Genomic DNA, 27,039 nt, shown 5'->3' on the forward strand with positions numbered 1-27,039 from the left:
ACATCCTGTCTGAATTCTTTCCACTGTAATTTCTTCCACAAGTTCATAACTTGTGGAAATGAAAGTGCTGCATTGTACAGCTGCAGATAAGATAAGACACCTTTAGAAGTTTCTCCCTCCCTATTCATTTTAAAGGGTACTTTCCATAATACACATATTTTTTATCTTCTCTGACTCAGCCTAAAAAAGAGAAAGAAAATCTAAAATAAAGCATAGTTTATTTAGTTTAAATGCATTTCAATAACAGCCTATACTAGGACAGGAGTTACAAATCATCTTAAGGCCAATTCAAGGAAGACCTGATACAAAACCATGTCCACATAATCAAGAAATCGAGAGGCAGAAACCAGAAAAATATAGGTCAAAAGTCAAAGGAGAAAACATCTCCATTCAAAGTAGAGAAAGAATCCATAAAATACAAATCTGAAAAAACAATTGAATAATGAAGTGAGCCATCATCAATGTTAGTTACACATGTGTTCTGCCTGATGTGGCAGGTGAAAATGGCTGCAATTAAATTTTCACAGTGTTCAATGCCTGGTAAGATCACAAATAAGTAAATAGGATCAACCATGAAGTATTACAGTTACAATCAGATGATCTGAGAGGAGTAATACAATTAACAAAGCAATGAAGTTATCTAGAAACATAAAGGTCTACTGTACATGAAAAGACATTATTATTACGATGGTTTCTGTCTGAAAATATTTTTAAGGATGAACTCTATTGAGGCAAACAGTTTATTAGTATTAAATGATAATAATTTGTGGCGCTTCAGAGCTAAATGTCTTTGTAGCTTTGTTTGTTCATTTTTAGATGTATTTCCTGCATGGCAATGTCGCCTGGCAAACTGGCAGTTGTCATTCATGACAAAGAAAGTACAAACAAAAACAATGACTACAGTAAGTACATTTTTCATTTTCTTTCTTGGAACAATCATTACTGATGTTTATACTAATAATTAAAAACTGAATTTCTACAGGGAATAGCCTGATGACAATAAAACCTTTTGTAAGGTGGATTACAGATGAAAACCTTTCACTTACCACAACTGGAGACATGGAAGTCACACAGAAAACTCATCAAAGAAACAACCAGAAGGATGAAAAACATTGTTCCCAGTTATTCTCTTCAGAAGCACGATTAAAACATTTGGAAATGCATGTATAAAAGCCATTACTGTTATTTAAACCATTGCTCATGTTATAGATTACACACTATAGCACTCTAGTGGTTGAAAATCAGTACTGCATTGTGAAAACTACTCATACACAGGAACAGGAAGCCTTTTCATTTGAAGAACAGATTAGGCTATACAGAAGATGGTGGCTATTTATAATGTTACAGCTCTGAAAACAAACTGCCTCTTAAAAAACTCTGTGAATGAACTCAAACCAGAGAGAATAATAAAAGGATGAAGCACATACTGAATCTGGAAGTTGGTGTGGAACCGGTACTGGGGGTAGTCCTAGGTGCAGGAGTACTGTTCACAATGGCATTGAATTTTTCTGACCATCTCACCATCTCTCACCATTGTAGGGGCTGTGGTCCTTCAGGTTCCAGTTCAAGTTTGGCTTCACACCACTACTGGACTCCATCATCCTCTTTTCTGGTGTTGATGCTCAGAGTGAAGATCTCAGTCACTGGTTTCTTCTCTGTGTTGTTGGACTGTAGTTGACCCAGTGCTGTCTGTCCTCTGTAGAAAGTCACAATGAGGTTTTCAACAAGAGCAACTTTCTGTACTATACACAGCAGACTGTACTGCCCCTATTTACGCATCTGCCCATAATTAAAGCCGATGGACACACTGTCTGGTGGTTCTGTGGAGATAAACAGAGAGATGTAGGGTGTCTTATAGTATCAATCACTAAGATGTTAGCAGCAGATCCTTAAAGTCCTGTACACTGTGAGGTGGGGCCTCTATGGGTGGACTTGTTTTTCTAACATATCCCACAGATGTTCGTTCGGATTGAGATCTGGGGAATTTGGAGAACAAGTCAAGTGCTAATCTATAAGGCAAAGTGCAAGGAGATAAATTAAAGAAGTGCACTACAAGTGCATAGTAAGTGCTACTGTGAGGAGATACTCTCAAAGAGATGAGTTTTCAAGAGATTCTTGAAGTTAGGGAGGGATGTTCCTGCTCTGATAGCATTTGGTAGCCTGTCCCACCATCTGGGAACCACAAATGAGAACAGTCTGGACTGTGAATGCCTAGTATGCAGGGATGGTAGTACCAAACAATGATGTCTGGAGGAACACAATGGCCGATAAGGAGCATAATCCTGTATGACTGAGTTCAAGTAGATGGGTGCAGACCCAGAAGTGACTCTGTAGGCAAGCATTAGTGACCTGAATTTGATTCTGGATGCATTTTGGACCATTTGCAATGGTTTCACTGCCCATGAAATAATCTCATTAAACAGAAAAACATTATTTGCAATTGCAGTCTTGTATAGTCTTGAAGTGGAAGTGCAACAAATATTATATCAAGTTGTCATTATTTCCCAGTGATGTGTTCAGTTTTAACAACTACCACAAACTGTCACAGACATATTGAAGTTTTTGTTTTACATGTGTAATGAGAGGAAACAGGCTTGAAGAATAATGTATGTGTATATTAGATATGCCATGACTGTGATTTCAAATGATTTGACAGAGAATTTTTACCTTGAGTTCAAGTAACTGTCAGTCTACTTGAACAGGAATCATTGCATATTGCATTTAAGTGAATTAGCATGCATAAAATCCATTATTATTACTTCAAACATTGCTCATGTTGTAGATTACAAACTACAGCACTCTAATGGTTGATTATCAGTACTTCATTGTGAAAACTACTTGTGCACAGCAGATATAAGCTATACAGGAGAGTGACTGTTCATGTTACAGCTCTGGAGAAAACTGCCTCTTAATAACTGTGTGAATGAATTCAAACCAGAGAAAAGAATAAAAGCATGAAGCACATACTGAAGCTGGGAATAGGTGTTGAACTGGTACTGGGTATGGTCCAAGGGGAACTGAATTTTTCTGATGTCAGCACTAGAGGGGGCTGTGGTCCTTCAGGTCTCAGTTCCAGCTTGGCTTCACACCAGTACTGGACTCCATCATCTTCTTTTTTGGTGTTGATGTTCAGAGTGAAGATCTCAGTCACTGGTTTCTTCTCTGTGTTGTTGGACTGTAGTTGACCCAGTGCTGTCTGTCCTCCGTAGAAGGTCACAGTGAGGTTTTCAACAGGAGCAACTTTCTGTACTTTACACAGCAGAGTGTACTGCCTGTATTTAAGCATCCGGCCATAATTAAAGCCGATGGACACACTGTCTGGTGGTTCTGTGGAGATAAACAGAGAGAGATGTAGGGTGTCTTATAGTATCAATCACTAAGATGTTAGCAGCAGATCCTTAAAGTCCTATACGCTGTGAGGTGGGGCCTCTATGGGTGGACTTGTTTTTCTAACATATCCCACAGATGTTCGTTCGGATTGAGATCTGGGGAATTTGGAGAACAAGTCAAGTGCTAATCTATAAGGCAAAGTGCAAGGAGATAAATTAAAGAAGTAGACTACAAGTGCATAGTAAGTGCTACTGTGAGGAGATACTCTCAAAGAGATGAGTTTTCAAGAGATTCTTGAAGTTAGGGAGGGATGTTCCTGCTCTGATAGCATTTGGTAGCCTGTCCCACCATCTGGGAACCACAAATGAGAACAGTCTGGACTGTGAATGCCTAGTATGCAGGGATGACAGTACCAAACAATGATGTCTGGAGGAACACAATGGCCGATAAGGAGCATAATCCTGTATGACTGAGTTCAAGTAGATGGGTGCAGACCCAGAAGTGGCTCTGTAGGCAAGCATTAGTGACCTGAATTTGATTCTGGATGCATTTTGGACCATTTGCAATGGTTTCACTGCCCATGAAATAATCTCATTAAACAGAAAAACATTATTTGCAATTGCAGTCTTGTATAGTCTTGAAGTGGAAGTGCAACAAATATTATATCAAGTTGTCATTATTTCCCAGTGATGTGTTCAGTTTTAACAACTACCACAAACTGTCACAGACATATTGAAGTTTTTATTTTACATGTGTAATGAGAGGAAACAGGCTTGAAGAATAATGTATGTGTATATTAGATATGCCATGATTGTGATTTCAAATGATTTGACAAGAGAATTTTTACCTTGAGTTCAAGTAACTGTCAGTCTACTTGAATAGGAATCATTGCATATTGCATTTAAGTGAATTAGCATGCATAAAATCCATTATTATTATTTCAAACATTGCTCATGTTGTAGATTACAAACTACAGCACTCTAATGGTTGATTATCAGTACTTCATTGTGAAAACTACTTGTGCACAGCAGATATAAGCTATACAGGAGAGTGACTGTTACAGCTCTGGAAACAAACTGCCTCTTAATAACTGTGTGAATGAATTCAAACCAGAGAAAAGAATAAAAGCATGAAGCACATACTGAAGCTGGGAATAGGTGTTGAACTGGTACTGGGTATGGTCCAAGGGGAGCTGAATTTTTCTGATGTCAGCACTAGAGGGGGCTGTGGTCCTTCAGGTCCTAGTTCCAGCTTGGCTTCACACCAGTACTGGACTCCATCATCTTCTTTTTTGGTGTTGATGTTCAGAGTGAAGATCTCAGTCACTGGTTTCTTCTCTGTGTTGTTGGACTGTAGTTGGCCCAGTGCTGTCTGTCCTCCATAGAAGGTCACAATGAGGTTTTCAACAGGAGCAACTTTCTGTACTTTACACAGCAGAGTGTACTGCCTGTATTTAAGCATCCGGCCATAATTAAAGCCGATGGACACACTGTCTGGCGGTTCTGTGGAGATAAACAGAGAGAGATGTTAGGTGTCAGGCACTAAGATGTTAGCAGCAGATCCTTAAAGTCCTGTACGCTGTGAGGTGGGGCCTCTTTGGATGGACTTGTTTTTCTAACATATCCCACAGATGTTCGTTCAGACTGAAATCTGGGGAATTTGGATGACAAAGCAACACATTGAACTATTTGTCATGTTTGTCAAATAATTCCTGAATTATTTTTGCAGTGTGGCAGGGTGCATTATCCTGATACTGCAATCATTTACATTTGCTAATTTAGCAGATGCTTCTATTCAAAGTGACTTAGAAGTGATAGAAAATACTAAAGCTTCAGTGCAGTAGGAAACCTTAAAATAAATCTTAAGTGCTAATCTATAAGGCAAAGTGCAAGGAGATAAATTAAAGAAGTACACTACAAGTGCATAGTAAGCGCTATTGTGAGGAGGTGCTGTAAAAGAGATGAGTTTTCAAGAGATTCTTGAAGTTAGGGAGGGATGTTCCTGCTCTGATAGCACTTGGTAGCCTGTCCCACCACCTGGGAACCACAAATGAGAACAGTCTGGACTGTGAATGCCTAGTATGCAGGGATGACAGTACCAAACAATGATGTCTGGAGGAACACAATGGCCAACAAGGAGAGTTCAGTCTTGGAGAGAGTTAATTGAAGGGGGTGTACCTTTATCCATGAGGATAGTTAGAGAGACAGGCTGAGATTCTCACTGAGACAATGGGGTCATCTGGTGGGAATAGCTGGGTGTCGTCTGCGTGGCAGTGATATCAGGAGCCATGCAAGCGGATATTTGGACCAAGGATGTGGTGTATATTGCAAACATAAGGGGCCCCAGTACTGATCCTTAGTTATCCCTCTGTGGGGGTGGGATAAGGATGTTTGTCATTGCCAAGACACATTGAAGGAGAACCCAGTGAGGTAGTATTCAGACCAAGAAAACACTTTGCCTGAGATGTCCATATTGGACAGGACAGATTGTAAGATGCATTGGTTCACCATGTCAAAGGCTGCTGATAGGTCCAACAAGATACAAATGGAGGACTGAGCTGCAGGTTTGCAAACTAAATCAAACACAAAAATGAGACAGATGTGAATGTAGCCAAACTAAGCTTCACTGAGAGAATGGAGAATCATGGAAAATATGAATGCACTCAAACCAGAGAAAAGGATAAAAGCATGAAGCACATACTGAAGCTGGGAATCAGTGTGGAACTGGTACTGGGGTTAGTCCCAGGGGCCGGAGTACTGTTCACAGTGGCACTGAGTTTTTCTGACGTCACCACTGGAGGGGGCTGTGGTCCTTCAGGTCCCAGTTCCAGTTTGGCCTCACACCAATACTGGACTCCATCATCTTCTTTTTTGGTGTTGAAGCTCAGAGTGAAGATCTCAGTCACTGGTTTCTTCTCTATGTTGTTGGACTGTAGTTGACCCAGTGCTGTCTGTCCTCTGTAGAAGGTCACAATGAGGTTTTCAACAGGAGCAACGTTGTGTACTTCACACTGCAGAGTGTACTGATGACCCTCTAACAACGGTCCAGAGTGATTCCTAAAGCTGAAGGACACATTGTCTGGAGGCTCTGTGGAGACAAACAGAGAGATGTAGAGAGACAGACATGAACACAATAAGATAAAGGCTGACAACAGCTGACAATTATTATCACTCATTTTGATTATAAATGATCAAATCATCACTCGCAGCAGTTCTTTGTTCAACAGGAAGTTAACTTACTGTACACAGTTATAGGCAGCTTGCTACAACAACAGTAATCAGTAGCATTAATATGACAGCATTTGGTTAATGTCCTCCATTCAGTCATGTTTTCAACCTCCCATAAAATTGTGGTTCTATTTCTTGTATGGTTTCCCATATAGTTTACCAACTCCAAATAATAGTCTTGGTAAGACTGGCATATCGAGCATGTGACAGAGACTGGGTCACCATACTTCACTACCAGTCTGGATGGGTTGAACACAGGTTTATCTGGACAGTTTTCATCTGTAAAGAAAAAGACATTAAACACTGTGATTTTAAACAGCTTGATGCAAAATTATTAACCAGATACACGATAAAAACATGTACAGCTGTAATTCTACAGTTATGACAATCAGAGCTATATGTCTTTGTTCCTTTGTTTGTTCATTTTTAGATGTATTTCCTGCATGGCAAAGTTGCCTAGCAAACTGACAGTGGTCCTTTATGACAAAGTAAGTACAAACACTGACTACAGTAAGTAAAGATAATTCTCTTTCTTGGATCATTAATCATTACTGATCATGATACAGTAAAAGCTTTTTTAAGGTGAATTACAGATGCAAACTTTTCACTTACCACAACTGGAGACATGGAAGTCATGTAGAAAACTCATCAAAGAAACAACCAGAAGGATGAAAAACATTGTTCCAAGTTATTCTCTTCAGAAGCACGATAAAATAAGCAAAACAAAACAAAACAAACGAACCCCCTCCCCCCCCCCCCAAAAAAAAAAAAAAAAAACACAATTTAAAAAATCATTTAAACCATTTAAAATCAAAGGTGGTCAGAGAGTGATTGCACTTTAACAATTCACTCCCTCTGATTTTCTACTGCAGTAGAACAATGCTATCAGTACAGCCTGTTTTTATATTACACATCCTGTCTACATTTTTCCCACAGTAATTTCTTCAAAGTTGGTAACTTCTGGAACCGAAAGTGCCACATTGTACAATTACAGATAAGATAAGACACACTTAGAAGTTCCTCCCTCCATATTCATTTTAAAGTATATTTTCCATAATATACATATCAATATACATATCATCTTTAATCCACTGACTTATCTTCTCTGGCTCTTAGCCTAAAAAAGAGAAAGAAAGTCTGAAATATGTCAACATTTATTTAGTTTAAATACATTTCAATAGCAGTTTTAAAATGACTTTGTTTTTTTGTGTATTAAAAAAAAGATTCAACAAAGTGAATGATTTCGCTGCCCACATCAGCCATGACATGACAGCATTTCTACTAGGACAGGAGTTGCAAATCATCTTAAGGCCAATTCAAGGAAGACCTGATACAAAACCATGATCAAGAAATCAAGAGGCAGAAACCACAAAAATATAGGTCAAAAGTCAAAGGAGAAAACATCTTCATTCAAAGTAGAGAAAGAATCCATGAAATACAAATCTGATTCTACAACTATTACTTCAGTTTAACAGTTCAGGTTACATTACACTTTATGATACTTTATGATACAGGTGTCATTTCTCCCACCTTAAAAGCTGAAGCAAAGTTAACAGGAGACTGAGGAAGATGTGAAGGACACATGGAAGCCTCATCGAAGGATATAAGCTATACAGGAGAGTGACTGTTAATCATGTTACAGCTCTGGAAACAAACTGCCTCTTAATAACTGTGTGAATGAATTCAAACCAGAGAAAAGAATAAAAGCATGAAGCACATACTGAAACTGGAAATTATGGGAGTAGTCCCATGGGCAGGAGTACTGTTCACAATGGCACTGAATTTTTCTGACGTCACCACTGGAGGGGGCTGTGGTCCTTCAGATCCCAGTTCCAGTTTGGCTTCACACCAGTACTGGACTCCATCATCTTCTTTTCTGGTGTTGATGCTCAGAGTGAGGATCTCAGTCACTGGTTTCTTCTCTATGTTGTTGGACTGTAGTTGACCCAGTGCTGTCTGTCCTCTGTAGAAGGTCACAGTGAGGTTTTCAACAGGAGCAACGTTGTGTACTTCACACTGCAGAGTGTACTGATGACCCTCTAACAACGGTCCAGAGTGATCCCTAAAGCTGATGGACACATTGTCTGGAGGCTCTGTGGAGACAAACAGAGAGATGTAGAGAGACAGACATGAACACAATAAGATAAAGGCTGACAACAGCTGACAATTATTATCACTCATTTTGATTATAAATGATCAAATCATCACTCGCAGCAGTTCTTTGTTCAACAGGAAGTTAACTTACTGTACACAGTTACAGGCAGCTTGCTGCAACAACAGTAATCAGTAGCATTAATATGACAGCATGTGGTTAGTGTCCTCCATTCAGTCATTCTTTGAACTTCCCATAAAATAGTGGTTCCATTTTTTGTATGGTTTCCCATGAAGTCTACCAAACCAAAAAAGTAGTCTTGGTAAGACTGGCGTATCGAGCATGTGACAGAGACTGGGTCACCATACTTCACTACCAGTCTGGATGGGTTGAACACAGGTTTATCTGGACAGTATTCATCTGCAAAAGAAAGACAATAAACACTGTGATTCTAAACATCTTGATGTAATATGAACAGCAACAGATACAGTACATACATATGTAAAACTGTAATTCCACACTTAGAACAATCAGAGCTATATATCCTGCAGGTTTGTTTGTTTAATTTTAGATATATTTTTGCATGGCAGAGTTGAGGTACAAATAAAAACACTGACTAAAATAAGCATTTAATCTACTTTAACATATCTTATTTAGCCTAATTATTTTGTACATATACACAGTTATGTACAGAGCACTTTAAATAAATTATATAGAATAAACATTTGTCATGTAATTGTAATTATGCTGTATAGGCTTTTTAACCTATTATATACGCACCAGGTTTACCAACCCATTTACAACAACCATTACAAATAATAATGATAATAATAACTACGTGCATTTTTCTTCACGGAACAACCAGGACTGATCATTATGGTCCATCCATTACCTATACTGCTTATCCTTTAAGAGTCGCGGGGGACACTCTGGACAGGTCTCCAGTCTTTCCACAACCACTCACACCTACGGGCGATTTAGAGTCTCTGGTTAACCTAACCTGCATGTCTTTGCAGTGTGAGAGGAAGCCGGAGAACCTGGAGGAAATCCACGCACAGGCACAGGGAGAACATGCAAACTCCACACAGCAAAGCTCCGGGTGAACCAGGGTTCAAACCTTGAAGCTTCTTGCTGTGAGGTGACAGTGCTAACCACTGCTCCACTGTTCCCCCTCAGCTGATCATCATAATAATAACTAATTATCTAATCTATACAGGGAACAGCCTGGAGACAAGAAAAGCCCTCTAAAGATGGATTACAGATGGAAAACTTACCACAACTGGAGACATGGAAGTCACGCAGAAAACTCATCAAAGAGATCACCAGAAGGATGAAAAACATTCTCTTTAGAAACACGAGAGATAAAACCATCAGACATTCAAAATCAAAGGTAGCCAGAGAGTGATTGCGCTCTATTTTTTACTGCAGCAGAACAGTTGGCAGCGCAGCCTGTTTTCACTTCATTAATCCTATTCCAGCTATGTCTTTTTTCATAGTAATGTTGGTAAAATTGGCAACTTGAGGAAGTGAAAGTGCTGCGTTGTACAGTTGCAGATATGGAACTACGCACTGTGCGTAGGGCCTCGTACAATCATGCGCGTCATAGTGTCACCAGCAAGGCCTCCAAGTGAAATCAGCTGAGCGAGTCTGAGACGAGAGGGCAGGAAGCAGGGGAGGTCTCAGGTCTGTCATCTACGGTATCGCACGCATTGCTTCAATGACTGACATCTGACCAATCAGTGATCAGAGCAGGGCACTACTGCAGGAGAAGAGATGTCGTCTAAGACGCAGTTTGAATCCGTCTCAAGCCAGAGAAAAAAGAAAGTAAAAGAAGTGGATGCCCGAGCTTCACTCGAAGATGAATATGTTGTTTATGTGAAAATGTAAACATCTGGTCATGTTATGCACTTCAGCTGCAATACAAACATTTTGGTTAAAATAGTTAATTGACAATCTGTTTCTGTAACATTTTTGAGGATTAAACCTATCGAGGCACATAGAAAGTGGAGCTTCTGCCCTCGCTGCATGTTTGGACATGAATAGTATGACTCAATTTGAATCCAACATATTATTAACTTGAACTTCCTCATGTCTGTTTATTATTATTTATACTAAAACCATCTTAAAGGTGCAGTACCACCAACAGGCTGTGGTGAACTGTAAGTGCTTTCAACAACAGATATTCTGACACAAACAGAGTCTGTGACAGTTTGTGGTAATGAGAGGAAACAAGCCTGGAAAAATATTGATCTGGAATGATTTTACTGAGACTTTGTATTTTTATTTCAAGTAACTCTTGGTCTACTTGAACAGGAACCATGGAAAATATATCTTTTAAGTGAATATGCATGTATAAAATTACTGTTACTGTTATTTAAACCATTGCTCATGTTATAGATTACACACTATAGCACTCTAGTGGTTGACAATCAGTACTGCATTGTGGAAACTAATACATAATAGGAAGCCTTTTCATTTGAACAGATTAAGCTATACAGAAGATGGTGGCTATTTATAATGTTACAGCTCTGAAAACAAACTGTCTCTTAATAACTGTGTGGATGAACTCAGACCAGAGAAAAGAATAAAAGCATGAAGCACATACTGAAGCTGGGAATAGGTGTTGAACTGGTACTGGGTATGGTCCAAGGGGAGCTGAATTTTTCTGATGTTACCACTAGAGGGGGCTGTGGTCCTTTAGGTCCCAGTTCCAGCTTGGCTTCACACCAGTACTGGACTCCATCATCCTCTTTTCCGTTGTTGATGTTCAGAGTGAAGATCTCAGTCACTGGTTTCTTCTCTGTGTTGTTGGACTGTAGTTGACCCAGTGCTGTCTGTCCTCTGTAGAAGGTCACACTGAGGTTTTCAACAGGAGCAACTTTCTGTACTTTACACAGCAGAGTACACTGGCCGTATTTACGCATCCGCCCATAATTAAAGCCAATGGACACACTGTCTGGTGGTTCTGTGGAGATAAACAGAGAGATGGGCTTGTTTTTTTAACACATCCCACAAATGTTCGTTCGGACCAAGATCTGGGGAATTTGGACGACCAGTCAACACTTTAAACTATTTGTCATGTTCCTCAAACAATTCCTGAATTATTTTTGCAGTGTGGCAGGGTGCATTATTCTGCCACTGCAATCATTTACATTTACTAATTTAGCAGATGCTTCTATTCAAAGTGACTTACAAGTGATGGACAATACTAAAGCTTCAGTGCAGTAGGAAACCTTAAAGTAAATACTAACTGCTAATCTATAAGGCAAAGGGCAGGGAGATAGATAAATTAAAGAAGTGCACTACAAGTGCATAGTAAGTGCTACTGTGAGGAGGTGCTCTCAAAGAGATGAGTTTTCAAGAGATTCTTGAAGTTAGGGAGGGATGTTCCTGCTCTGATAGCATTTGGTAGCCTGTCCCACCACCTGGGAATCACAAATGAGAACAGTCTGGACTGTGAATGCCTAGTATGCAGGGATGGTAGTACCAAACAATGAAGTCTGGAGGAACACAATGGCCGATAAGGAGCATAATCCTGTATGACCAAGTTCAAGTAGATGGATGCAGACCCTGAAGTGGCTCTGTAGGTAAGCATTAGTGACCTGAATTTGATTTTGGATGCATTTTGGACCATTTGCAATGGTTTCACTGCCTATGAAAGAAGGTCCGCCAGAAGGGCATTGCAGAAGTTGTGTGAAGCGTCATGACTGGGAGACAGATGCAGCATGATCAAGGATGGATAGCTTGTCATCAAACATGACACCTTGGTTTCTAATGACCTTGGTTGGAGTGACGAGATGAAGAGATGATTTGGATTTTGATATTGTGATGGACAGATTGATTGGCTGGGATGACAAAGAGTTCAGTCTTGGAGAGGGTTAATTGAAGGGGGTGTGCCTTCATCCATGTGGATAGTTTGAGAGACAGGCCGAGATTCTCACTGAGACAATGGGGTCATCTGGTGGAAATAGCTGGGTGTTGTCTGTATGGCAGTGATATGAGAAGCCATGCAAGCGGATAATTGGACCCAACGATGTGGTGTATATTGCAAACAGAAGGCCCAATACTGATACTTGGCTACCCCTCTAGGGAGGCCATGGGATAAGGATGTTTGTCATTGCCGAAACACAATGAAGGAGAACCCGGTGAGATACTCAAACCAAGAAAGCACTTTGCCTGAGATGCCCATATTGGACAGGACAGATTGTAGGATGCGTTGGTTCACCACGTCAAAGGCTGCTGATAGGTCCAACAAGATACGAATGGAGGACTAAGCTGCAGGTTTGCAAACTAAATAAAACACAAAAACAAGACAGATGTGAATATAGCTAAACAAAGGTTCACTGAGAGAACGGGAAGTTGACCTTGATTCTGAGAAAGATATTACTTAAGTGATGTGTGTGTGTGTCTTGAATGAAGTCTGGGGATTTCACTGAAAGTTTTTACTTTTTAACAGGTATAAGATATACAGGAGATGGGTGGCTGATTATCATGTTATAATTCTGGAAGCAAACTGCCTTTTACTAACTGTGAATGAACTAAAACCAGAGAAAGGAATAAAAGCATGAAGCACATACTGAAGCTGGGAATCAGTGTGGAACTGGTACTGGGGGTATTCCCACTGGCAGGATTACTGTTCACAATGGCACTGAATTTTGCTGACGTCACCACTGGAGGGGGCTGTGGTCGTTTAAGTCCCAGCTCCAGTTTGGGTTCACACCAGTACTGGACTCCATCATCTTCTTTACTGGTGTTGATGTTCAGAGTGAAGATCTCAGTCACTGGTTTCTTCCCTGTGTTGCTGGACTGTAGTTGACCCAGTGCTGTCTGTCCTCTGTAGAAGGTCACAGTGAGGTTTTCAACAGGAGCAACGTTCTGTACTTCACACTGCAGAGCGTACTGATGACCCTCTAACAACGGTCCAGAGTGATCCCTAAAGCTGAAGGACACAGTGTCTGGAGGCTCTGTGGAAGAGGGAAGAAGATACAAGCTGAGAGATGCACACACAAAGCTGTAGTATAAATCCTATTAACTGTATATCTGAAAGAGCAAATAAAGGAAACCATCACTAGCATTGTTTAGTGTAAGTAATTTGTTCAACATGAAGTTAACTTACTATGCACAGTTACAGGAAGGCTGGTGCAGCACCGGTGATCATTATGATCATCAAAATAGCACACCCAAAATGTGTCCTCTTCAGTAATTTTGCTAACTACCCATGCAATTTTATATTTGTTTAATATAAGTGGTCCCAGAAAAATGTCATAAGAATGTAATGTAGAGCAGGTAGCAGAGGTTGGGTCACCATGCTTCACTGCCAGTCTGGATGGTGTGAACCCAGGTTTATCTGCACATTTTAGATCTGTAAAGAAAAAGACATTAAACACCGTGATTTTAAAACAACTTGATATAAAATTATCAACCAGATGCATCTACAACTGTAATTCTACAGTTATGACAATCAGAGCTATATGTCTTTGTAGATTTGTTTGTTAACTTTTAGATGTATTTACTGCATGGTAAAGTTGCCTGGCAAACTAGCAGGGTCCTTCATGACAAAGAAAAGTAAGATTTTAAGATGACTATAGTAAGTGTTTATTCAGCAGCAACAGCATTTTCTTTGTTGGAACAATCATTACTGATCATCAACCAATAATTAATAATCTAATTTATACAGAAAATAGCCTGATGACATTAAAACCTTTTTTTTTTAAGGTGGATTACAGATGGAAACTCTTCACTTACCACAACTGGAGACATGGAAGTCAGACAGAAAACTCATCAAAGAAACAACCAGAAGGATGAAAAACATTGTTCCCAGTTATTCTCTTCAGAAACACGATAAAAATAAAAAAAATTAAACCATTTAAAATCAAAGGTGGTCAGAGAATGAATGCACTTTAAGAATTCACTCCCTCTGATTTTCTACTGCAGTAGAACAATGCTATCAGTGCAGCCTGTTTTCATATTACACATCCTGTCTAAATTTTTTCCACAGTAATTTCTTCCACAAGTTCGTAACTTGTGGAAATAAAAGTGCTGCATTGTACAGCTGCAGATAAGACACCTTTAGAATTTCCTCCCTTCCTATTCATTTTAAAAGGTACTTTCCATAATATACATATCAATATACATATCATCTTTAATCCATTGACTCTTATCTTATCTGACTCTTAGCCTAAAAAAGAGAAAGAAAATCTAAAATAGAGCACAGTTTATTTAGTTTAAATGCATTTCAATAACAGCCTATACTAGAAGTTACAAATCATCTTAAGGCCAATTTAAGGAAGACCTGATACAAAACCATGTCCACATAATCAAGAAATCAAGAGGCAGAAACCAGAAAAATATAGGTCAAAAGTCAAAGGAGAAAACATCTCCATTCAAAGTAGAGAAAGAATCCATAAAATACAAATCTGATTCTACAACTAATACTTCAATTTAACAGTTCAGGTTAATTGTAAGAAAAATAATAAATAATGAAGTGAGCCATCATCAATGTTAGTTACACGTGTTCTGCCTGTTGTGGCAGGTGAAAATGTCTGCCATGAAATTCCCATAGTGTTCAATGCCTGTTAAGATCACAAATAAGTAAATAGGATCAACCATGAAGTATTACAGTTACAATCAGATGATCTGAGAGGAGTAATGCAATTAACAAAGCAACCAAGTTATCTAGAAGCATGTAGGTCTACTGTACATGAAAAGACGTTATTACTTTGATGGTTTATGTCTGAAAATATTTTTAAGGATAACACCCATTGAGGCAAACAGTTTGTTAGTATTAAATGATAATAATCTGTGGAGCTTCTGCTTCAAATGCATGTTTTGACATGAACAGTATGATTCAAACTGAATCCAACAAGTTATCAGCTTGAACTTCCTCACATCTGTTTATTATTATTGGTCCTAAAACCATCTTAAAGGTGCAGTACCAACAAACAGGCTGTGGTGAACTGTGAGAAACACTTGGCTTCAAAGTGAAGTGTGTAGTTTTCTTGTCTGCTTCCTGTAGGCTTGTGAATGTGCTTTCATGTGTTAGTATTGGCATGGACCACTGTCCTGGCTGGTTAGACCTCTGTACAGGTAGAAGGTGGGTGAGCTATATGTTGGTTATTACATAAGGTCACTGGATATTGTACCAGTAAGAATGATAAAGGTGTAGTTTCTCCCAGCCTAAAAGGTGCAGCAAAGTTAGCATGAGACTGAGAAAGATATGAAAAACATTTTCAATTGCAATCTTGTACAGTCTTCAAATGGAACAATTGTTTTGACAGTGCTTTCAACAACAGATATTGTATCAGGTTCTCATTCTTCAGTTTCAACAACTACCACAAACTGCCACAGACTTCTGTTTGTGACAGTTTGTGGTAATGAGGAAAAAAGCTTGAAAAATAACGTACTGTATGTGTAGATTAGATATGCTATGACTGTGATCTGGAATTATTTCACTGAGACTTTGTATTGTGATTTCAAGTAACTCTTGGTCTACTTGAACAGGAATCATGGAAAAGATATAATTTAAGTGAAAATGCAGGTATAAAATTGCTCATGTTATAGATTACACACTATAGCACTCTAGTGGTTGAAAATCAGTACTGCATTGTGAAAACAACTCGTGCACAACAGGAAGCCTTTTCATTTGAACAGACTAAGCTATACAGAAGATGGTGGCTATTTATAATGTTACAGCTCTGAAAACAAACTGCCTTTTAATAACTGTGTGAATGAACTCAAACCAGAGAGAATAATAAAAGCATGAAGCACATACTGAAGCTGGGAGTTGGTGTGGAACTGGTACTGGGGGTAGTCCCAGGGGCAGGAGTACTGTTCACAGTGGCACTGATTTTTTCTGACGTCACCACTAGAGGGGGCTGTGGTCCTTCAGGTCCCAGTCTGGCCTCACACCAGTACTGGACTCCATCATCCTCTTTTCTGGTGTTGATGTTCAGAGTGAAGATCTCAGTCACTGGTTTCTTCTCTGTGTTGTTGGACTGTAGTTGACCCAGTGCTGTCTGTCCTCTGTAGAAGGTCACAGTGAGGTTTTCAACAGGAGCAACGTTGTGTACTTCACACTGCAGAGTGTACTGATGACCCTCTAACAACGGTCCAGAGTGATTCCTAAAGCTGATGGACACATTGTCTGGAGGCTCTGTGGAGACAAACAGAGAGATGTAGAGAGACAGACATGAACACAATAAGATAAAGGCTGACAACAGCTGACAATTATTATCACTCATTTTGATTATAAATGATCAAATCATCACTAGCAGCAGTTCTTTGTTTAACAGGAAATTAACTTACTGTACACAGTTACAGGCAGCTTGCTGCAACAACAGAAATCACTAGCATTAATTTGACAGCATGTGGTTAATGTCCCCCATTCAGGACTCAAACAAAGAAAGCACTTTGCCTGAGATGCCCATATTGGACAAGACAGATTGTAGGATGCATTGGTTCACCACGTCAAAGGCTGCTGATAGGTCCAGCAAGATAAGAATTGGGGACTGAGCTGCAGGTTTGCAAACTAAATAAAACACAAAAACAAGACAGATGTGAATATAGCTAAACAAAGGTTCACTGAGAGAACGGGAAGTTGACCTTGATTCTGAGAAAGATATTACTTACAGGATGTGTGTGTGTGTCTTGAATGAAGTCTGGGGATTTCACTGAAGGTTTTTACTTTTTAACAGGTATAAGCTACACAGGAGATGGGTGGCTGATTATCATGTTATAATTCTGGAAGCAAACTGCCTTTTACTAACTGTGAATGAACTAAAACCAGAGAAAAGAATAAAAGCATGAAGCACATACTGAAGCTGGGAATCAGTGTGGAACTGGTACTGGGAGTTGTCCCAGAGGCAGGAGTACTGTTCACAGTGGCACTGAATTTTTCTGACGTCACCACTGGAGGGGGCTGTGGTCCTTCAGGTCCCAGTTGCAGTTTGGCTTCACACCAGTACTGGACTCTATCATGTTCTTTTCTGGTGTTGATGCTCAGAGTGAAGATCTCAGTCACTGGTTTCTTCTCTGTGTTGTTGGACTGTAGTTGACCCACTGCTGTCTGTCCTCTGTAGAAGGTCACAATGAGGTTTTCAACAGGAGCAACGTTGTGTACTTCACACTGCAGAGTGTACTGATGACCCTCTAACAACGGTCCAGAGTGATCCCTAAAGCTGATGGACACACTGTCTGGAGGCTCTGTGGAGACAAACAGAGAGATGTAGAGAGACAGGTATTCACACCTTAAGATAAAGGCTGACAAATACTGACCACATGAAAGATCTTCAACTAAATACCCAAGAATGTTACTCTAAGTCCCTTGTCCTCTCTGCTGCCTGCCTTCCCAATTCGTCAGTCTTTTTTCAGGCTTAGTATCTTGTATATCTTTTTTAGATTATTTGAGATTGTTGTTTCAATGTTCATTTATTTATTTATCTATTTATGTGGTAAGTACACCCCTGGTCTGCAAAGAAAATAAAAGTCAAAGACAGATGTGAATGTAGCTAAACTAAGCTTCACTGAGAGAACGGGTAGACCTTGATTCTGATGAGAATATTACTTTTGTGATCTATGATCTTGAATGAAGACTGGGGATTTCATTGAGATTTTCTTTGATTCCAAATAACTGTTGGTTTACTTGAATGGGAAACATGGAAATATTGCATTTAAGTGAGGTTGTACAATGTACAAATAACATTTTCCAATGGGAAGGCTTTTCATTTGAAAAACAGATATAAAGTATATAGGAGACAGGTGGCAGTTTGTCATGTTGTAATTCAGGAAACAAACTGCCTCGTAACAACTGTATGAATGAACTCAAACCAGAGAAAAGAATAAAAGCATGAAGCACATACTGAAGCTGGGAATAGGTGTGGAACTGGTACTGGGTATGGTCCAAGGGGAACTGAATTTTTCTGACATCACCACTGGAGGGGGCTGTGGTCCTTCAGGTCCCAGTTCCAGTTTGGCTTCACACCAGTACTGGACTCCATCATCTTCTTTACTGGTGTTGATGTTCAGACTGAAGATCTCAGTCACTGGTTTCTTCTCTGTGTTGTTGGACTGTAGTTGACACAGTGCTGTCTGTCCTCTGTAGAGGGTCACAATTACGTTTTCAACAGGAGCAACTTTCTGTACTTTACACAGCAGACTGTACTGCCTGTATTTAAGCATCCGGCCATAATTAAAGCCGATGGACACACTGTCTGGTGGTTCTGTGGAGACAAACAGAGAGGGATGTTGGTTGTCTTATGGTATCAGACACTAAGAGGTTAGCAGCAGATCCTTAAAGTCCTGTATGCTGGGCTTCTATGGATGGACTTGTTTTTCTAACACATCCCACAGATGTTCGTTTGGACTGAGATCTGGGGAATTTGGAAGACAAGTCAACACCTTGAACTATTTGTCATGTTCCTCAAATAATTCCTGAATTATTTTTGCAGTGTACACTGCAATACATTTACTAATTTAGCAGGTGTTTTTATCTAAAGTGACTTACAAGTGATGGACAATACTAAAGCTTCAGTGCAGTAGGAAACCTTAAAGTAAATACTAACTGCTAATCTATAAGGCAAACTGCAAGGAGATAAATTAAAGAAGTGCACTACAAGTGCATAGTAAGTGCTATTGTGAGGAGAAACTCTCAAAGAGATGAGTTTTCAAGAGATTCTTGAAGTTAGGGAGGGATGTTCCTGCTCTGATAGCATTTGGTAGCCTGTCCCACCATCTGGGAACCACAAATGAGAACAGTCTGGACTGTGAATGCCTAGTATGCAGGGATGGTAGTACCAAACAATGAAGTCTGGAGGAACACAATGGCTGATAAGGAGCATAATCCTGTATGACTGAGTTCAAGTAGATGGGTGCAGAACCAGAAGTGGCTCTGTAGACAGTTGTATTGTGTGAAGCGTCATGACTGGGAGACAGATGCAGCATGGTCAAGAATGGATAGCTTGTCATCAAATATGACACCTTGGTTTCTAATGACCTTGGTTGGAGTGAGACATGAAGAGATGATTTGGATTTTGATATTGTGATGGACAGATTGATTGGCTGGGATGACAAAGAGTTCAGTCTTGGAGAGGGTTAATTGAAGGGGGTGTACCTTCATCCATGTGGATAGTTTGAGAGACAGGCCGAGATTCTCACTGAGACAATGGGGTCATCTGGTGGGACTGACTAGCTGGGTGTTGTCTGTGTAGCAGTGATATGAGAAGCCATGCAAGCGGATATTTGGACCCAAGGACGTGGTGTATATTGCATAAGGGACCCCAGTACTGATCCTTAGTTATCCCTCTGGGGGGGTGGGGTAAGAATGTTTGTCATTGCCAAGACACATTGAAGGAGAACCCAGTGAGGTAGGACTCAAACCAAGAAAGCACTTTGCTTGAGATGCCCATATTGGACAGGACAGATTGCAAGACGTGTTGGTTCATCATGTCAAAGGCTGCAGGTTTGCAAATTAAATAAAATACAAAACGAGACAGAACTGAATGTAGCCAAACTAAGCTTCACTGAGAGAATGGAGTATCATGGAAAATATTGCATTCAAGTGTATTTGTATGTATATATTGTAGATTACAATCTATAACACTCGAGTGGTTGAATACCAGCATTTCATTGTGAAGATGAATCTCTCCCAACGGGCTGCCTTCTCATTTGGAAAACAGATATGAGCTATACAGGAGATAGGTGGCTGTTTATCATGTAATAATTCTCGAAGCAAACTGCCTTTTAATAACTGTGTGAATGAACTGAAACCAGAGAAAAGAATAAAAGCATGAAGCACATACTGAAGCTAGGAGTCGGTGTGGAATTGTTACGGGGGGTAGTTCCAGAGGCAGGAGTACTGTTCATAGTGGCACTGAATTTTTCTGACGTCACCACTGGAGGGGGCTGTGGTCCTTCAGGTCCCAGTTCTAGTTTGGCTTCACACCAGTACTGGACTCCATCATCTTCTTTTCTGGTGTTGATGTTCAGAGTGAAGATCTCAGTCACTGGTTTCTTCTCTGTGTTGTTGGACTGTAGTTGACCCAGTGCTGTCTTTCCTCTGTAGAAGGTCACAGTGAGGTTTTCAACAGGAGCAACGTTGTGTACTTCACACTGCAGAGTGTACTGATGACCCTCTAACAACGGTCCAGAGTGATTCCTAAAGCTGAAGGACACACTGTCTGGAGGCTCTGTGGAGACAAACAGAGAGATGTAGAGAGACATCTGAGGAAGATGTGAAGGACACATGGAAGCCTCATTGAATCTCATTAAACAGAAAAACATTATTTGCAATTGCAGTCTCTCACAGTCTCTAAGTAGAACAATGCTTTCAACAACAAATATTATGTCAAGTTGTCATTATTTCCCAGTGATGTCTTCACTTTTAACAACTACCACAAACTGTCACAGACTTATTGAAAGTTTTGTTTTACATGTGTAATGAGAGGAAACAGGCTTGAAGAATAATATATAGGAATAGGAATCATTGCATATTTATTTAAGTGAATTAGCATGCATAAAATCCATTATTATTACTTCAAACATTGCTCATGTTGTAGATTACAAACTACAGCACTCTAATGGTTGATTATCAGTATTTCATTGTGAAAACTACTTGTGCACAGCAGATATAAGCTATACAGGAGAGTGACTGTTAATCATGTTACAGCTCTGGAGACAAACTGCCTCTTAATAACTGTGTGAATGAATTCAAACCAGAGAGAATAATAAAAACATACTGATGCTGGGAGTCAGTGTGGAACTGGTACTGGGAGTTGTCCCAGAGGCAGGAGTACTGTTCACAGTAGCACTGATTTTTTCTGATGTCACTACTGGCGGGCGCTGTGGTCCTTCAGGTCCCAGCTCCAGTTTGCGTTCACACCAGTACTGGACTCCATCATCCTCTTTACTGGTGTTGATGTTCAGGGTGAGGATCTCAGTCACTGGTGTACTCGTTGTGTTGTTGGACTGTAGTTGAGCCAGTGCTGTCTGTCCTCTGTAGAAGGTCACAGTGAGGTTTTCAACAGGAGCAACGTTGTGTACTTCACACTGCAGAGTGTACTGATGACGCTCTAACAACGGTCCAGAGTGGAAGAGGGAAGAAGAGATAAGCTGAGAGATGCACACACAAAGCAATAGTAAAAATCCTATTAACTGTATATCTGAAAGAGCAAATAAAGGAAACCATCACCAGCATTGTTTAGTGTAAGTAATTTGTTCAACATGAAGTTAACTTACTATGCACAGTTACAGGAAGGCTGGTGCAGCACAGATCATCATTATGATTATCAAAATAGCACACCCTGCTCCCTTCAGTCATTTTTTCAACTATCCAAAAAAATTCAGTTTTGTTTATTATAAATGGTCCCAGAAAAATGTCATGAAAAATTGGTCTATAGCAGGTGGTAGGGTTTGGGTCACCATGCTTCACTGCCAGTCTGGATGGTGTAAACCCAGGTTTATCTGCACATTTTAGATCTGTAAAGAAAAAGACATTAAACACTGTGATTTTAAAACAACTTGATGTAAAATTATCAACCAGATACATCTACAACTGTAATTCTACAGTTATGACAATCAGAGCTATAGGTCTTTGTAGCTTTGTTTGTTCATTTTTAGATGTATTTACTGCATGGTAAAGTTGCCTGGCAAACTGGCAGAGTCCTTCATGACAAAGTAAGCACAAACAAAAACAGTGACTATAGTAAGTATTTATTCAGCAGCAACAGCATTTTCTTTGTTGGAACAATCATTACTGATCATCAACCAATAATTAATAATCTAATTTATACAGAGAATAGCCTGATGACAATAAAACCTTTTTTTTTTTAAGATGGATTACAGATGGAAACTCTTCACTTACCACAACTGGAGACATGGAAGTCGCACAGAAAACTCATCAAAGAAAACACCAGAGGGATGGAAAACATTGTTCCTAGTTATTCTCTTCAGAAGCACAATTTAAAAAATCATTAAACCACTTAAAATCAAAGGTGGTCAGAGAGTGAAAGCACTTTAACAATTCACTCCCTCTGATTTTCTACTGCAGTAGAACAATGCTATCAGTACAGCCTGTTTTCATATTACACATCCTGTCTGAATTTCCACAGTAATTTCTTCCACACGTTCATAACTTGTGGAAATAAAAGTGCTGCATTGTACAGCTGCAGATAAGACACCTTTAGAAGTTCCTCCCTCCATATTCATTTTAAAAGGTACTTTCCATAATGTACATATCAATATACATATCATCTTTAATCGTATCTTATCTGACTCTTAGCCTAAAAAAGAGAAAGAAAATCTAAAATATGTCAACATTTATTTAGTTTAAATACATTTCAATAACAGCCTATACTAGGACAGGAGTTACAAATCATCTTAAGGCCAATTCAAGGAAGACCTGATACAAAACCATGTCCACATAGTCAAGAAATCAAGAAGCAGAAACCAGAAAAATATAGATCAAAAGTCAAAGGAGAAAACATCTTCATTCAAATTAGAGAAAGAATCTACAAATGACAAATATGATTCTACAACTAATACTTCAATTTAACACTTTGTGTTAATTGTAAGAAAAATAATGAATAATAATGAAGTGAGCCATCATCAATGTTAGTTACACGTATTCTGCCTGTTGTGGCAGGTGAAAATGTCTGCCATGAAATTCCCATAGTGTTCAATGCCTGTTAAGATCCCAAATAAGTAAATAGGATCAACCATGAAGTATTACAGTTACAATCAGATGATCTGAGAGGAGTAATGCAATTAACAAAGCAACCAAGTTATCTAGAAGCATGTAGGTCTACTGTACATGAAAAGACGTTATTACTTTGATGGTTTAACACCCATTGAGGCAAACAGTTTGTTAGTATTAAATGATAATAATCTGTGGAGCTTCTGCTTCAAATGCATGTTTTGACATGAACAGTATGATTCAAACTGAATCCAACAAGTTATCAGCTTGAATTTCCTCACGTCTGTTTATTATTATTGGTCCTAAAACCATCTTAAAGGTGCAGTACCAACAAACAGGCTGTGGTGAACTGTGAGAAACACTTGGCTTCAAAGTGAAGTGTGTAGTTTTCTTGTCTGCTTCCTGTAGGCTTGTGAATGTGCTTTCATGTGTTAGTATTGGCATGGACCACTATCCTGGCTGGTTAGACCTCTGTACAGGTAGAAGGTGGGTGAGCTATGTGTTGGTTATTACATAAGGTCACTGGATATTGTACCAGTAAGAATGATAAAGCTGCACCATAAAAGGTGTGGGAAAGTTAGCATGAGACTGAGAAAGATATGAAAAACATTTTCAATTGCAATCTTGTACAGTCTTCAAATGGAACAATTGTTTTGACAGTGCTTTCAACAACAGATATTGTATCAGGTTCTCATTCTTCAATTTCAACAACTACCACAAACTGCCACAGACTTCTGTTTGTGACAGTTTGTGGTAAAACAACAGTCCAGAGTGATTCCCAGAGCTGATGGACACATTGTCTGGAGGCTCTGTGGAGACAAACAGAGAAATGTAGAGAGACAGGCATTCACACCTTAAGATAAAGGCTGACAAATACTGACAACATGAAAGATCTTCAACTAAATACCCAAGAGTGTTACTCTAAGTCCCTTGTCCTCTCTGCTGCCTGCCTTCCCAATTCGTCAGTCTTTTTTACAGGCTTAGTATCTTGTATGTCTTTTTTTTAGATTATTTTAGATTGTTGTTTCAATGTTCATTTATTTATTCATCTATTTATGTGGTAAGTACACCCCTGGTCTGCAAAGAAAATAAAAGTCAAACACAGATATGAATGTAGCTAAACTAAGCTTCACTAAGAGAACGGGTAGACCTTGATTCTGAGAAGAATATTACTTTTGTGATCCGTGATCCGTGAAGACTGGGGATTTCATTGAGATTTTTACTTTGATTTAGGGATAGACCGATTATTGGCCCGGCCGATTATTAGTGCCGATACTTGGCATTTTGACACATATCGGCATCTGCCTTTTGTTTTAATCTGACTGCCGATAAGAGATCAATTTAAAACTGGGTTACTTTGGCTCTGATGCAGCCGCGCCTCTCTGTTTGCAGTCACTACTCTGTCTCCAGCATTGTCCCACCCACAGCACCATCTGATTGGTTACATGCAAAGCCACGGCCATGAGAAAAAGTTTGAACTTAAACAAAAAACAAAGATAAGTGATAAAATAATATTTCAGTTATATTGAACTTTTGGAAAACTTTATTTACTGTAGAAAACTTTAGGGAGCTATTTATTTGTTTAAGTTTTCATTTAACTTTATAAGACATGATGCTGAGCCTGGGAGCTCCCTGCACTTTTTGTTAGAATTTTAAAACAAAGATGTCTATTTTCTAAGATAAAAAAAAAAAAAACTTTAACATGTTGCAAATCTGAAAAGCTGTTTAATAAACATATGCTTAAAGGCTTTTAAACGAAGTTAAGTGTTAGAGTTTGTATTATTCAAAATTTTGACGCCAGTATTTTCACTTTTACTGCAAATGAATATCGGCTCCAAATATCGGTTATTGGCCTCCTTGACTACTAATAATCGGTATCAGCCCTAAAAAACCCTATCAGTCTATCTCTACTCTGTAGGTAACCATTAGTGACCTGAATTTGATTCTGGATGCATTTTGGACCATTTGCAATGTTTTCACTGCCCATGAAAGAAGGCCCACCAGAAGGGCATTGTAGAAAATGAGGCGAGCCATTACTGTTATTTAAACCATTGCTCATGTTATAGATTACACACTATAGCACTTTAGTGGTTGTAAATCAGTACTGCATTGTGAAAACAACTTGTGCACAACAGGAAGCCTTTTCATTTGAACAGATTAAGCTATACAGAAGATGGTGGCTATTTATAATGTTACAGCTCTGAAAACAAACTGCCTCTTAACAACTGTGTGAATGAACTGAAACCAGAGAAAAGGATAAAAGCATGAAGCACATACTGAAGCTGGGAGTTGGTGTGGAACTGGTACTGGGAGTTGTCCCAAGGGCAGGAGTACTGTTCACAGTGGCACTGAATCTTTCTGATGTCGCCACTGGAGGGGGCTGTGGTCCTTCAGGTCCCAGTTCAAGTTTGGCTTCACACCAGTACTGGACTCCATCATCTTCTTTACTGGTGTTGATGTTCAGACTGAAGATCTCAGTCACTGGATTCTTCCCTGTGTTGTTGGACTGTAGTTGACCCAGTGCTGTCTTTCCTCTGTAGAAGGTCACAGTGAGGTTTTCAACAGGAGCAACGTTGTGTACTTCACACTGCAGAGTGTACTGATGACCCTCTAACAACGGTCCAGAGTGATCCCTAAAGCTGAAGGACACATTGTCTGGAGGCTTTATGGAGACAAACAGAGAGATGTAGAGAGACAGACATGAACACAATAAGATAAAGGCTGACAACTGGTGACAATTATTATCACTCATTTTGATTATAAATGATCAAATCATCACTAGCAGCAGTTCTTTGTTCAACAGGAAGTTAACTTACTGTACACAGTTACAGGCAGCTTGCTACAACAACAGTAATGAGTAGCATTAATACGACAGCATTTGGTTAATGTCCTCCATTCAGTCATGTTTTCAACCTCCCATAAATTTGTGGTTCTATTTCTTGTATGGTTTCCCATATAGTTTACCAACTCCAAATAATAGTCTTGGTAAGACTGGCATATCGAGCATGTGACAGAGGCTGGGTCACCATACTTCACTACCAGTCTGGATGGGTTGAACACAGGTTTATCTGGACAGTTTTCATCTGTAAAGAAAAAGACATTAAACACTGTGATTTTAAACAGCTTGATGCAAAATTATTAACCAGATACACGATAAAAACATGTACAGCTGTAATTCTACAGTTATGACAATCAGAGCTATATGTCTTTGTTCCTTTGTTTGTTCATTTTTAGATGTATTTCCTGCATGGCAAAGTTGCCTAGCAAACTGGCAGTGGTCCTTTATGACAAAGTAAGTACAAACACTGACTACAGTAAGTAAAGATAATTCTCTTTCTTGGATCATTAATCATTACTGATCATGATACAGTAAAAGCTTTTTTAAGGTGAATTACAGATGGAAACTGTTCACTTACCACAACTGGAGACATGGAAGTCATGTAGAAAACTCATCAAAGAAACAACCAGAAGGATGAAAAACATTGTTCCAAGTTATTCTCTTCAGAAGCACGATAAAATAAGCAAAACAAAACAAAACAAACGAACCCCCCCCCCCCCCCCCCCCCCCCCCCAAAAAAAAAAAAAAAAAAAAAAACACAATTTAAAAAATCATTTAAACCATTTAAAATCAAAGGTGGTCAGAGAGTGAAAGCACTTTAACAATTCACTCCCTCTGATTTTCTACTGCAGTAGAACAATGCTAT

The 27,039-nt window shown here is 39.3% G+C and overlaps 2 protein-coding genes across 6 annotated transcripts in view; both read right to left on the reverse strand.

Annotated features, from left to right (window-relative positions):
• The window catches only part of LOC108893361 (uncharacterized), a 71,564-nt gene that overhangs the window by 15,533 nt on the left and 28,992 nt on the right, over positions 1–27,039 (reverse strand). The window contains exons 7-8 of the mRNA XM_051070258.1: positions 18,507–18,866; positions 16,421–16,801 (exon numbers count right to left, since the gene is read on the reverse strand). Coding sequence (XP_050926215.1) covers positions 16,421–16,801; positions 18,507–18,866 — 741 coding nt within the window. The remainder of the gene's footprint in view (positions 1–16,420; positions 16,802–18,506; positions 18,867–27,039) is intronic.
• Positions 1,121–24,029, reverse strand: LOC108893378 (uncharacterized). Of its 5 annotated transcripts, XM_051070490.1 has the most exons (7): positions 23,805–24,029; positions 14,395–15,725; positions 8,803–9,069; positions 6,031–6,417; positions 4,473–4,832; positions 2,968–3,327; positions 1,121–1,696 (listed from the first exon to the last, which is right to left on the reverse strand). In XM_051070490.1, the coding sequence occupies exons 2-7, from the start codon at positions 14,459–14,461 to the stop codon at positions 1,641–1,643; spliced, it is 1,497 nt and encodes a 498-aa protein (XP_050926447.1). In that variant the 5' UTR covers positions 14,462–15,725; positions 23,805–24,029; the 3' UTR covers positions 1,121–1,640. The 5 variants fall into 5 exon arrangements, with proteins under 5 accessions (XP_050926447.1, XP_050926448.1, XP_050926446.1 ...); XM_051070491.1 differs by lacking the exons at positions 4,473–4,832; positions 6,031–6,417; positions 8,803–9,069; positions 23,805–24,029 and adding exons at positions 11,255–11,614; positions 13,227–13,613; positions 13,766–14,011 and having other exon boundaries at positions 14,395–16,363; XM_051070489.1 differs by lacking the exons at positions 14,395–15,725; positions 23,805–24,029 and adding an exon at positions 9,924–10,241.

Source organism: Lates calcarifer, linkage group LG5 (assembly GCF_001640805.2).
Source record: "Lates calcarifer isolate ASB-BC8 linkage group LG5, TLL_Latcal_v3, whole genome shotgun sequence".
Taxonomy (NCBI): Eukaryota; Metazoa; Chordata; class Actinopteri; family Centropomidae; genus Lates; species Lates calcarifer.

What these genes read in the sequence shown, in the direction of transcription:
- LOC108893378 (XM_051070489.1), bottom strand. Translation starts at nt 10,020, where the DNA reads ATGGTTTTATCTCTCGTGTTTCTAAAGAGAATGTTTTTCATCCTTCTG. An exon ending in CTTCCATGTCTCCAGTTGTG is followed by an intron (nt 9,070 to 9,923) that starts GTAAGTTTTCCA and finishes TTTCTTTTGCAG; the next exon opens with ATGAATACTGTCCAGATAAA. An exon ending in GCTGCCTGTAACTGTGTACA is followed by an intron (nt 6,418 to 8,802) that starts GTAAGTTAACTT and finishes TTGTCTCCACAG; the next exon opens with AGCCTCCAGACAATGTGTCC.